Source organism: Peromyscus leucopus, chromosome 18, assembly GCF_004664715.2.
Source record: "Peromyscus leucopus breed LL Stock chromosome 18, UCI_PerLeu_2.1, whole genome shotgun sequence".
NCBI classification, from domain to species: domain Eukaryota; kingdom Metazoa; phylum Chordata; class Mammalia; order Rodentia; family Cricetidae; genus Peromyscus; species Peromyscus leucopus.
Window position 1 is genome coordinate 14,171,910 of NC_051078.1, and position 12,360 is coordinate 14,184,269.

Sequence of the window (12,360 nt, forward strand, 5' to 3'; positions counted from 1 at the left end):
GTTGTCACAGCACCTTGTCTTTTGATTAAAAACTATGGGGAAGAGGGGATGATACATTAATACTCTTCTAAAGAAAACATGTGTGGGTGCCTTGCACTGAATATGAACTACTTAGAAAAAAATACCCTATTTTAGCTGCAAATATGCTCAAAAGTATTATTAAAAGTCGAACCACAAGCTTATGAATCTTCCACGAGAACTGTGGTATCTATTCGTGGAAGTTGCTGGAAGCCAGTAATAATAGTGCTTTGCCAGAAAAATGGGGAGTCCACTGGAAGGCTGTGTTACTGTTTTGAACTGGAAACATCCACTCAGCCTAAATGCTCTGTCTGAAACGAGACCACTTGAGTTTATTGCTGATGTGTAGATTTGCGATTTGAGTATAAATGTCCTTCTCTTGTCTGGTTTCACAACAACAAGCATGTATTGTAATACATTTTTTTTTTCCAATCAGGATTTTTGCTTCTGACCAGTGCTCAAACCTTTAACTTAACCACTCTCAAGTGGTGGGATTTGGAGGTGTGTGCCTCCATGCCCGACTAAAAACAGTATTTTAGACATTCACTCTACACAGGATTTTCAGACATCTGCCATAGAGAGATATCCTGGTATCAGGAAGTTTTCCTGTGCGTCTCAGATTGAGCTCCGAGCACCCCATGTGTTTATGAAGCAGCAGTCATTCACACTAAAATGGTTTAAACCCCACAGTGCATTATTGCCACGGTGTGCTTTTAATTAGCAATGCACCATCCAAGCAGCGTGACTTGGTCAAGCAGTCTGACAGCAAGCATTGCAAAATAACGCCAGCTTCCATCTAGCTATTTACGCCGTTTGAGTGAGAAATCCTTAGGCCTGGATTCCAAACGAATCCATTTTGCCACTTCCGCATGATTTTGAACAACTTACTAGCTGTCTTTTGTTTATTTTGCATTTTAATGGCTTTTTGTTTCATTTTGTTTGTTTTTCTTTTTTGGTGGTGTTGTTTTGTTTTGTTTTGTTTTTAAGACAACGTCTTTCTTATGGGATTCAGTTTGTCCTCAAACCCAGTACACAGATTAGGTTAGGGTGACTTTGAACACCAGATCTCCCAGACTCTACCTTCCTAGTGCTGGGATTACAGGCAGGGGTCACTCCCCATGGCCTAATGTTACTGCTTTATCTTTGAAAAAACATAAAGAAAGAAGAAGAACCTAAAGAATTTGCTCCCTGCCTCACACTTTCGAGTTCACTTTGTGAGTTAGATGAAGCATGTGCTGTGTAGACCACGGTAGAGAATTCCTAAGGAGATACATTTATGTCTGTTGAATAATACATTCTGGAATGTGAGGGGTCCCGAGCAGAAGGCTGGGTTGGCCAGAGAGATCATGAAGGAAGGGCAGAGGCTGAAGAGGCACCAAAGAAAGACACTGTGCAAAAGAATAGGGTGACATCTAGATGTTTTAAGACTATATTTTCCTTCCTTCCTTCCTTCCTTCCTTCCTTCCTTCCTTCCTTCCTTCCTTCCTTCCTTCCTTCCTTCCTTCCTCCCTCCCTCCCTCCCTCCTTTCCTTCCTTCCTCCCTCCCTCCCTCTTTCTCTCTCTTTCCCTTTCTTCCTTCTTTTCCTTCCTTCCTTCCTTCCTTCCTTCCTTCCTTCCTTCCTTCCTTCCTTCCTTCCTTCCTTCCTTTTCTTTCCCTTTCTCCCCTCCCCTTTTGTGAGACATGGTCTCACTGAAACATCAAGGCTAGCCTCAAACTCGAAATCCTCCTGCCTCAGCCTCTGAACTGTTGGGTGTGTGCCAAAGGGCCTGGCTTGGCTTTCCTTTCAGAGGCAAAGGCATGGCCATTCACAGCTGTCAGCTAGTGGGTAGAATTTTAAAGGAAAGCTCTATCAGGAAAACGCTGAACCGTTAGAGCAAGGGGGAAAGATGGGGAAGAAGTAGAAGGATGAGGAGGCGAAAAGAGGAGGAAGGATTTCTGTTATGCTTTTCATAACTCCAAGGAGACTGGGCAACTAAAGGAAGGGACACGTTACAGGAGGCAGGCTAGGGGAAAACAATTTCTCAAGGAAAACGCTAGGGACAGTGTCTGTTTCCAAATGAGCAGCCCCAAGAGTGAACTTACATGCAGGGGTCTTAGGAAATCAGCTAAATATACTTGACACACGTATTGGCAGCAACTCAAATCCAAGGACAAACTTCAGATCAGCAGGGAATTCGGATTATGTTTTACAGAGTCTATCAGGAATAAAAACGTCCAGCCCCGTGGGAAGACCTTGGTGCTGATAGAAGGCCAAGGCCAAAATTTCTGGCCACTTGCTGTAGGAAGGAAAGAGGAGATAGAGGCAGCATTTTGATAGGATTAAAAAAGATGTATTGTGATTCCTTTTAAACTAGAGAACAATTCAGTGGAGTCGGCAGGGGGATGGACAGGGAAGTGGAGACCAAGGCAGAGGTCAGGCTACAGAGTGAGTCGGGGAGGTGGGAGATGGGGGGTGGGTGGGTGAGATCAACAGTGAGGGGAGCCACAGCCACGCACAGGCCGAGGGCCTTACTCAGTGTAGTGTCTGAAATGGCATCAGGGCAGGTGCTGCTGGGTGCCCCCTTGTCTCAGAGTCAGTCTCCCTCCCTGCACTTTTGGTTGGTGTTCATGGAATTCTGGCACTGGAGCAGGAAAGCAGCATTTGACTTGGAGCTATGCGTCAGAGAGCCTCAGGGACTTGGGGTCCCATACTGGGGCTTATTTACACATGTATGCAAGAGTAGAGATTAAAGTCAACATAGCAGGAGTTCTTGGCTCACCAGGCTCCTCCCCCTTAACTTCTGTGTTAGGACCCAAGAGGTGAAAATAGGTCTTCAAATCTGGAGAACCAGTCAGATCTTCTTAAAAATTTTTGGTGTCAAATTACATGTATTTGTTTTGTGTATGTGTAATCTGTTGGGGAAGGGCACACAAAGGCACATGTGTAGAGAGCAGAGGACAACTTGTAGGAGTCAGTTCTCTCATTCTATCATGTAGGTCCTGGGGATTGAACTCAGGTCCTTGAGTTTGGTCCCAAGCACCTTCACCCATTGAGACTATGCATTGTACCAGGTGCAGGCAAAAGGATCTTTCAAGTCCAAGATGGCAATTAGAATTGAAGAGTGGGAATATTGCGATTGATTTTCAGTATGCACACAATGAAAATACTTTTAAAGGCAGTGGCATTTTGGAATATGCAAATCAGGAAATAGAGAGGATGAAGTCAGGTTAAGAAATGTAGGTTGAGTGCTTAACCACATTATCGGCGCCATCCCACTTAAATGCAGCCTACAAGCCCTTGAGGTGACTCTATGGCTGTGTCACTCGCAGGGGAATATTTAGCGTATTTACCGACTATACTGATAATCACTGTAGTTAAATTTGATTGAACACTTATTATGTGCGGGAACTTCACATTTACAGTCTTTGCTGTCATAACGGAGCGTATACACGGTTATTAATTCCGTTTTCCAGATGAGAAAGTTAAGAAATGGAGAAGTCAAGGGAGCCCATTAAGACCACACGTTAGAAGCAGTGAAAGACGAGATAGAGACGCAGTGTTAGAGCCCAGAGTCTGCACTGCAGTGATGGACAGTCTACTGAACCAAGGCATAAAAGGAAGGACAGATATGTAGAGTAATTCAGATACTAATAACCAAGTGCCATTTCCCAGCGGCTTCTATGTGCCACACACTATTCCAAGTGCCATATATATGGTGTACTAGTGTGTGTGTGTGTGTGTGCGTGCGCGCGCGCACGCGCGCGCGCGCGCGCACACACACACACACACACACACACACGCATGCACGCACACACACACACACACACACACACACACTTCTCTATTGCATTTCTAGAATATCCCTTTATTTCCTTTACTGAAATCTCAGAACACAGCACATAGTAGGTGCTCAAAAATATTTATTAGACCCCCCCTCTCTGTGTGTGTGTGTGTGTGTGTGTGTGTATGTGTGTGTGTGTGTATGTTTTAAATTTTAGATAGAGTCTTGATATGCAGTTTCGTTCACCCTTGTACTCAATAATTTAGTCCAGGCTAGCACATTCTCAGTGATCTTCTTGCCTCAGCCTCCAAAGTGCTGGGATTATAGGTGTGCATCCCAGTGCCTGACCATTGAGCAGAGACCTTAAATAACTATAACTATACAGTGTTACTCTCAGGGAGCCCTAGGAAACAGGGCTGAAGTCCAAGGAACTCAGCTCCCATGCCTTGTTTGTTGGATCATTTCACAGTACTTTCTTCTGACTCATATAGTCTTGTTCAAAGGACAAGAAGTTTCATTCATTGGTGTATGACTGTATTTGCATGTTGAATATCTAGAACAACCCTGGGTATCAGATTGCTAAGTATTAGCTGTTTGGATGAAAGGAGACAGCCCTGTATTTCCACCTTCTCCCTGTAGAGCTGCCCTGTCCATTGGAGACCTGCTGCTCACCCTCCCTCCAAGCCACACTCTTTAAGGGGTATCTACTCTTGTTCTCTATCACTGACCCAACTCTCTCCATTCACCACTCAGGCTTAGCTGTGGGGCAAGAAGTTTCTTTTCTGTTCTCTTTTCAAACTTAGCATTGATCATCATAAGGGTAACCTTCCCACTTAGACACATTTGGATGGCTACTGTATTTTAAAAAAAAAGGATAATAAAGTTGTAGGAATTCTTGTAGAAAACAAGAATTGTTTGGACTACTTGGGAATTAATCTAGTAATATCCCAAAGAATTGAAAACAGAGTCTCAAATAAACATGTAAATACTCATGTTTGTAATACCATTATTCATAATTGATAAAATATGGAAGCAATACACACATTGATCAACAGATGAGTAGATAAACATAGTGTCTTATAGACATATAATGGAATATTATTCAGGGCATTCTGACACATGTCAGAACATGGATAAACCTTGAAGATACCATGCTACATGAAATGAAGCCAGGTACGAAAGGGTAACTATAGCATGATTTTGCTAATGAATGTTTCCTAGATTCAAGTGTGGTAGTACATGGTACATAGAAAATGAGGCTAGTCTGTGCTACATGAAACCAAAAAAACTGAAAAGAAGAATAAAGATGATGTGCTGAAGAAGGAAGAGGGAGAAGAAGATGAGGACGACCAAGAATAGTCATGTATAAAGACAGAATGATTTCCAAGTGCTGGTTGGTAGAGGGACTCTTTAATGGACACAGAGTTTTGCAAAGTGAAGGCAATTCTGATCGTTGTTTGTATAACAGTATGAATGCACTCACTACATAATCTCCACTTAAAAATGCTTAAGATGCCATGTGTATTTCACCACATTTTGAAAGCAGATTTTAAAAAGCACTCTTGTTAATACCAAATATGTTCATTGTTAAAGATTCAAAATACTAAACTAAGTGGTTCAATTAAATCAAAAGGAATGGCAGATTATATGTGAAGGGGTTTGGATTTAAGACATTATAAACATATTGAAGATGAGGAAGAATTAATCATGAGCTTCGGTATTTGGGCTTCTGATGGTTGGTGCTACAAATCAGTTTCTTCAATGTCTTTTTGTTGTTGTTTTGTGGTTAAGTTCTTCTGTAGACCAGACAGGCCTCAAACTTGTGTTCCCATGTGCCTGGATCTTCAGTTTCTTCCCTCTTTCTTCCTTCCCCCATTCCTCTCCTTCTCCCTCCCCACCTCTCCTTCCATCTCCCCCTCACTCCTCTCTTGGTAGGCTCTCTATAGCCTAGACTGCCTTGCTTAGATATCTTTTTAATGTAATGCATATTTCTCTCTTTTTTTGCCTGTGTGTGCTTGTGAGTGTGTATATTAGTGTATGTGTATGTGTCTGTGTCTGTAGTCTATGTGCATGTATATGTGGGCACACTGGGTGCACGTGTGTGTGTGTGTGTGTGTGTGTGTGTGTGTGTGTGTGTGTGTGTGTGTCTGTGTGTCTGTGTCTGTGTATCTGTGCACATGGCAGTACAAGGTTAATGTTAAGTGTCTTCCTCAATCACTCTTCCCCTTGCATAGTGAGGGATTCTCTCACCGAACCTGGATCTCACTTTCTGGCTAGTCTAGCCGGCCAAATTGTTCTAGGGATTTTCTGCCTCCACTTCCTGCCCTCTGGGATGATGCACAGGTTGTCATGCTCACTGGCTTTTTTGTGGTTACTGGGGATCCAAACTCTGCTCTTTATGTTTGTGAAGGCACAATGCTTTTCCCACTGGGTCATCTTGTCTCCCTGCACTGCATGTTCTTTAGTATGGAGATCTAGGACCTTAGAGCTGTCATGTTCATGAAGTGAGGTTGATGAGATTAGCCTGTGATGGACAGTGCTGCTCGGGACTGAGGTCTCTATGATGCCAACCCCTGCCCACGTACCTGTCTACACGAAGCTGGCAGATAATACTTAGTGCGTCCACGACTCCCTCTTCTTTCAACTGTTGACAGCCAATGGATGTAGCGATGAAACACCCCGTCCTCCCAATCCCTGCACTGAATGGGAAAGGAAAGGAAGGAGGAGAAGACAAGGAAAAACAAGTTAAGCTGCATTCTTTAAAAAGTATACTTTTAAACTCTGAAACTATGAGGACTAGTAGTAACAATAATAAAACTGCCATGTGCTGACCATCCCACATCTAGCCTGCGCTGTGCTTAGAACAGATTCTTTCGTTTAATTACAAGTAGTAGAATGAGTGTGGTGGGAAGGGGTGAGGGGTTGGGGGGATGATGAGCAGATATTGTAATTGTTCTAGAAAGAATAGGCAGTCGATAAGAAAGGAAATATTTAGACACATCACACTGTCTATATGTGGACAGTGGAAAAACAAAATGTCAAAGAGAGTTAGGTGGGACTGGAGAGATGGCTCAGTGGTTAAGAGCACTGACTGCTCTTCTAGAGGACCCAGGTTCAATTCCCAGTGCCCACATGGCAGCTCACAGCTGTCTGTAATTCCAGTTCCAGGGGACCAAACACCCATGGTAAAACACCAATGCACATAAAGTAAAAATAAATTAATTAAAAAGAAAAGAAAGAGAGTTAGGCCTAGAGGACAAGAAGGCTGGTATTGCCACAGGGGCCAGGAGGGTTCTGGGATGAGGACTGACTGGGAGATGCGGTTAGATGCTGGAGTCCAGCGGAAACCAAAGATTCACTTCTATTTAGGAGAGAGGATGGGACGGGAGGCACATATTTCCAATCACTTACACTGAGATGATCACTTAATAGAAATACCATGGGTTTTAGAGAATTTATCTATTTACCTGCCTTACATAGTAAGTCTATAGATTCAACTTTAGCCCCTCCCCCCATTTTTGATCACCACCCTTATGCAAATTTCTCTCAACTCTGTATCTCAAGTCTCCAAACTTCTCTTCCAAGGTGGAACTCTCGATGTTACTACTTTTCACAAGTTCAATATACTTCAATATGTACATCTATTTATCTCTCCCTCAATGGTATTACCCATCAGCACAAAGCTTTCCAGTCTAGGAATCTTGGAAATGGAGATCTTTCACATCTGTACCTCTCTCACCTCCCACATCCCATCTGTCACCATTTTTTTTTTTTTCTATTTTGTAGCTCAACTGAGCCTTTGGAATCTGAGCTTTCCTTTCTGTAGAGGATTCGTATCCTCAGTGTGTACTACTCATTTCATGATCAGCAGGGGGTGTGGGGGGGTCATAATGCTTCCCAATTCTCAAGTCTTTTCTTGGATTGGTTCATGGTATAGCTGCTAGGTTCATTGTTACAAACTAAGGACATAATTATTCTTTACTCAAACACTGTTGCTGACTCCTATTGGTTACAACACAACATCTAACCTACTCATCCTGGTACTCATGACCTAGAAAAATCTTAATGGAACAAACATTTCACTTTGCATTTTTTGTTGTCTTTTTTTTTTTTTTTTTTTTTTTTACTATATGTGCTACTGTATTTTCATGAATCATATTTCTTACATTTAATGTTTTTTAGCTGAATGCAACTAAAAATTTATAAGGAATGGGTCCCCTTTAATTGAAATGTCCATAAAGACTTTGTTTCTTTGAAGAAATAGGAATTTAACCATATCCTAGGAATGGCAGGTACTTTGTCTATCATGAATGAGAACATATATCCCAGGTGCAACAATAACATGAAGAAAGAATTTGATGCAAAACAGAATATGTGACTTAGGACAGGCAGTAGGTTAGCTGAAATGGAAAAGAAAGTTCTTTGAGTACAAAAGCAGGAAACAAACCAGGCTTGGAAACTATGATCCTCCATGTGAGGCTGAGAAATGAGCTATATCTTCTACACTTAAGAACATTTAAAAGAATTGGATGGGAACTCTCTGGAAAGAAACACACATATGCATTCAAACTTGTTCAAATAATATCAAGTAATTCACTTATCTCTGTAGTGTTATCTGCAGAGTCAAGGCTAAGCACATTTGCTTGAGGTGTGGTGAAGCCATCCACCAGTTTTGAACAAGGACTGTAGGTCACGCAAACATTTTCAGGAACATCATCTCTGAGAAGCACATGGGCTAGGCCAAAGTGGCCCGAGGGAGAAGGGTATGTGTGTGCAATTAGTCAACTACTTCTAAACTACATGGATGAGGTCATAAGGGCCCAGATTAGGGTGGATGGACAGGAAGTGTGATTGTGGGGGAAGCTTTGAAGGGAAAGCCAGTCTGGTAACTGATTAGATACCGAGAGGAGAATTAAAAGAAGGGCCAAAGATAACTGTCAACATTGGATGCAGCGTGAAGGGAACAAAGGAGGACTCATTCTTAGAAGTAGTAATCAGAAGGGACCTTAATTTTATAGGGGAAGTGCCTCTTTCAGTTTAGATATCCTTAGTTCTTGATGCTTTTGGGTGGGGTCTCCAGTCTTAAACTATACCCAACTAGTGTGTCATCCCCCCCACCCCCCACCCCCGCCTTTGGCTCCAAGGGTTTAGGAGAAAGTCTAATGCTGGAAACTGGGTAATGCCACCTTTGCGAAATAGACGCATACGAACTTTTAATGAATTCACAGAGTTTCAAAACAGGAGGAGAGTAAAATAAATCTAAAATCGTGTTAGATTTTATTAAACGTTTTCTTAGGCTCCTTAGCAGGTTCAATAAATCAATAAATCAAATAAATTCACAGAGTTTCAAAACAGGAGGAGAGTAAAATAAATCTAAAATCGTGTTAAATTTTATTAAACGTTTTCTTAGACTCCTTAGCAGGTTCAATAAATCAACAACAATTATTTTGAAAAATAATATGGAATACATGGCCCGTCATAGAAATGAATGTATGACTCGCTTTGGCCACCTGAAAAGTCAAACAAGTTGGCGGGGGGGGGGGGATGTCAGTTTAGGGAGGTGAATTTTAAGTTAGCCATGAGGAAAAGAACCCCCTGAAACACTGTTGCTGCTGTCTACCTGGCCTCCATGCCCTGTGTGTGCACTTGTGTCCCGTAAAATAAATGACCACTGGCCCATTTCCAACTTCATAAATTACTTTCCACCTGGTTTTCATGAGATAATTCTGAAAACAGTTAACTATTAAGGCAGATTAATAATAGGCACTATCAAGACATGACCTATACAGTATCTGAAAACAACCAAGTTCCATCAATAATGAAAGGCATCTGCAGTTCTTAGTGTGTAAGTGACTAACGAGACAAAAATGAACCAAAAGGAGTTTCGAGTCTGATGATGGAGGAGGGCCTCTTGCCCCCACAGCCAATTATTTAGCACTCAAACCTTCAGCATGCTAAGAATGCCCTAAACGGTCTAATTAATTTCTGGCAGCATCGTTTTGATGAAGGCTCAACTATTCAGATGTTAATCCACTTTTAATAAATACTTCATTTCCTACCAAGTTACATCCAGGAAGCTAAACCCTATTTCTGCCTGTCCGAGGATTAAGGAGCAGACAGCTGGTTTGCCTGGAGGAGCAGTTCATGCCTTACCTGCAGTGGACAACCACAGGCCCTCGGCCCTCAGAGGCAAGTCTGTCTTCTTCTACATCCAGCATGAGCTGGAGAAGGGGCTGGGCACTGTCTGGAGTCTTGTGGTCAGGCCATGAAGTGTACCAGTAATGCTTCACATGTTGGGTGTGACTTCCTTGCTGAAAATAGCAACGGCCACCAAATTACTTATTCACTTCTGGAACTGAAAGGCACCCACACCACAACCGCCAAGTGACTTCCCATCTCCCTTCTGGCTGCCAGTTAACTTCTAGGAAGGAAAAAAAAATCTAGAATCTCTTCAAAAATACCCTTTCATCTTGAAAAAGTTTTACTATGCATATCCTGGCTTGACAGGGAAGGTTGAGTACCCACCCTCTAAGAATCGAGGCCTGTGTCTGGACCCATCATATAGATCACATATCTACTCTACACTACGTATATATTTATGATATGATTTAGTAGCTGAAAATGTTGCTATTGTTTGGGACAGGGTCTCACTACAGAGCCCTGGCTATCCTGGAACTTGCTATGTTGACCAGGTTGGCCTCAAACTCGCAGAGGTCCGCCTGCTTTTGTGTGGCAAGATTAAAAGCCTGTGCCACCTGCTTCAGAGCTGAAAATATAACAGAGAGAAAGGGATATGCTGTGTTTCCTGTTCTCTAAATCTTGACAGAGCATATATAAACATTTTAGCCAATAGAAGAACATTTGTTTGATATTCGATAAGGATCGCTCTACACTCCTCTCAAATGTTGGCATTTAACAACAGTGGGGACCCTTGGCAGTAAAGGAGCTGTGTGGGATCCCTGGAGGGGAAACACTTTTCGCAAAGGCTCACACACCATCGCAAAACCCAGAGCTCAGGTGGGAGGCCTGTTTCTGTTCAGGCATGTGTTTATAAACAGGTTTCTGCAAAGCCTTCCTCTGCTACACTTTTGAATACAAAACATCCCTGTAGCTCTCTCTGCCTTTACTGCTTTCCTTTTAATGATGATTCTATCCCAGCAGCAGGCTGTTGCTAGATAGGACTGAGGTCGTTAGGTTGATTATTCTTTCAAAGTGAAAATAATACCATGGCAACCCTGGTTAGCCCCTGCTGCCCCATGAGTTGAATAAGACCCCATTTCTGTGATGGAAGCTGGTCCAGGGATGCCCCTGTGAATGACTGTTAACTACAAGTTTTTGAAGTTCTCATCAGCACCCCAAGCTCTTCGTGCCTCCCACAGCCAGGCATCAGTGTGGATTTTCCCTTCCACAGTTCTCAGGCCCCACTCAAAGCTGCTTCGAGCACAATGACATTAGCATCAAAGTCCTGGCGAGGTCACCTGCCTAAGCCTTAGTGAAGGGCTTTCCAAAGGTTAAGTCAGAGATGTTCTGCAAATAAAAGTTAGATGATGCCAACACCCTGCAAAACGAACTATCTTATATCTACTGACATTAATTTCACTGTTGCGTATTTTAATAGCATCAGGCAACCAAGAAGGATTCATGATGGCTTGTTTGTGGTCTCAGTATTTTCTAGCTTGTGTAAGTTGAATCTGTTAGTACTTAGGGTAAGTCATTTCAAAGCAGAAATGTACCCTTATTCTCACCTACTTTGAAGACAGCAACAGCTCCATCATCTTACCTTTAAGACGAGGTTTCGAATGGTGTAGTTATCACATTCATTCACACTGATGACCAGAACCTCAACCTTGCCATAAATCCCTCTCTTTTCTGGCCAGTAGAGCACACATTTCTGGGGGGGGGGGGAGAAGAAAGAACATGGCAAAGTTGTGTAATACTCTTCCTTCAAAAGTCTCGTTTTTTTTTTTCTCCTTTAATTTAAACTTCAAAAGTCCCTAGGAGACCTGCTGTTTTCTGAGGGGAGGCAGAGTAGAGTGTATCTGGGGAAATGCGGAGAGGCTGGGATAGCAGAGGGAGGGGGAATTGCAGTCAGGATGTAATATATGAGAAAAGAATAAAAAACTTCAAAAGTCAGTTTTTATGATTCTGTAAAGATACTAAGATGAGATGAATTGTATGATGTGTAGACACATGAATTGTATGATGTATAAAGAGGTGAATTTTATGATGTAGAGAGATGAATTGTATGATGTAGAGAGATGAACTGTATGATGTATAGAGAGATGAGGTATATGACGTGTAGAATAGACCTCAATAAAGTTTGTGTTTTAAAAGTGCTTGTTGCACTTAACTTTTAACCCTACACCAATCATAATGACAAGGTAAAATTTCCCGAAACTCTAACAAGGATTTAAGAATTCCTTAATAACCAACGAGTATAAGGAATGTTCTCTCTCCTACAGTGACCAAGCCCAGGCTCTATCCCCTGCTTCATCAAACCAATGTGCCTAACAGGAATAGCTGTAATGTGTTATCTGCTCACAGAATAAAGATCCCCCAGCATACAAAGCAGGTGTGGTG

General features: G+C 42.3%; 1 protein-coding gene across 3 annotated transcripts in view; it reads right to left on the reverse strand.

The window, feature by feature from the left end:
- Positions 1-12,360, reverse strand: part of Ptprr (protein tyrosine phosphatase receptor type R) — a 246,902-nt gene that overhangs the window by 13,075 nt on the left and 221,467 nt on the right. For all 3 annotated transcript variants that reach the window (XM_028877961.2, XM_028877962.2, XM_037196754.1), the window contains 3 exons: positions 11,561-11,671; positions 9,934-10,091; positions 6,366-6,479 (listed from right to left, as the gene is read on the reverse strand). In XM_028877961.2, the coding sequence (XP_028733794.1) occupies positions 6,366-6,479; positions 9,934-10,091; positions 11,561-11,671 (383 nt within the window). The remainder of the gene's footprint in view (positions 1-6,365; positions 6,480-9,933; positions 10,092-11,560; positions 11,672-12,360) is intronic.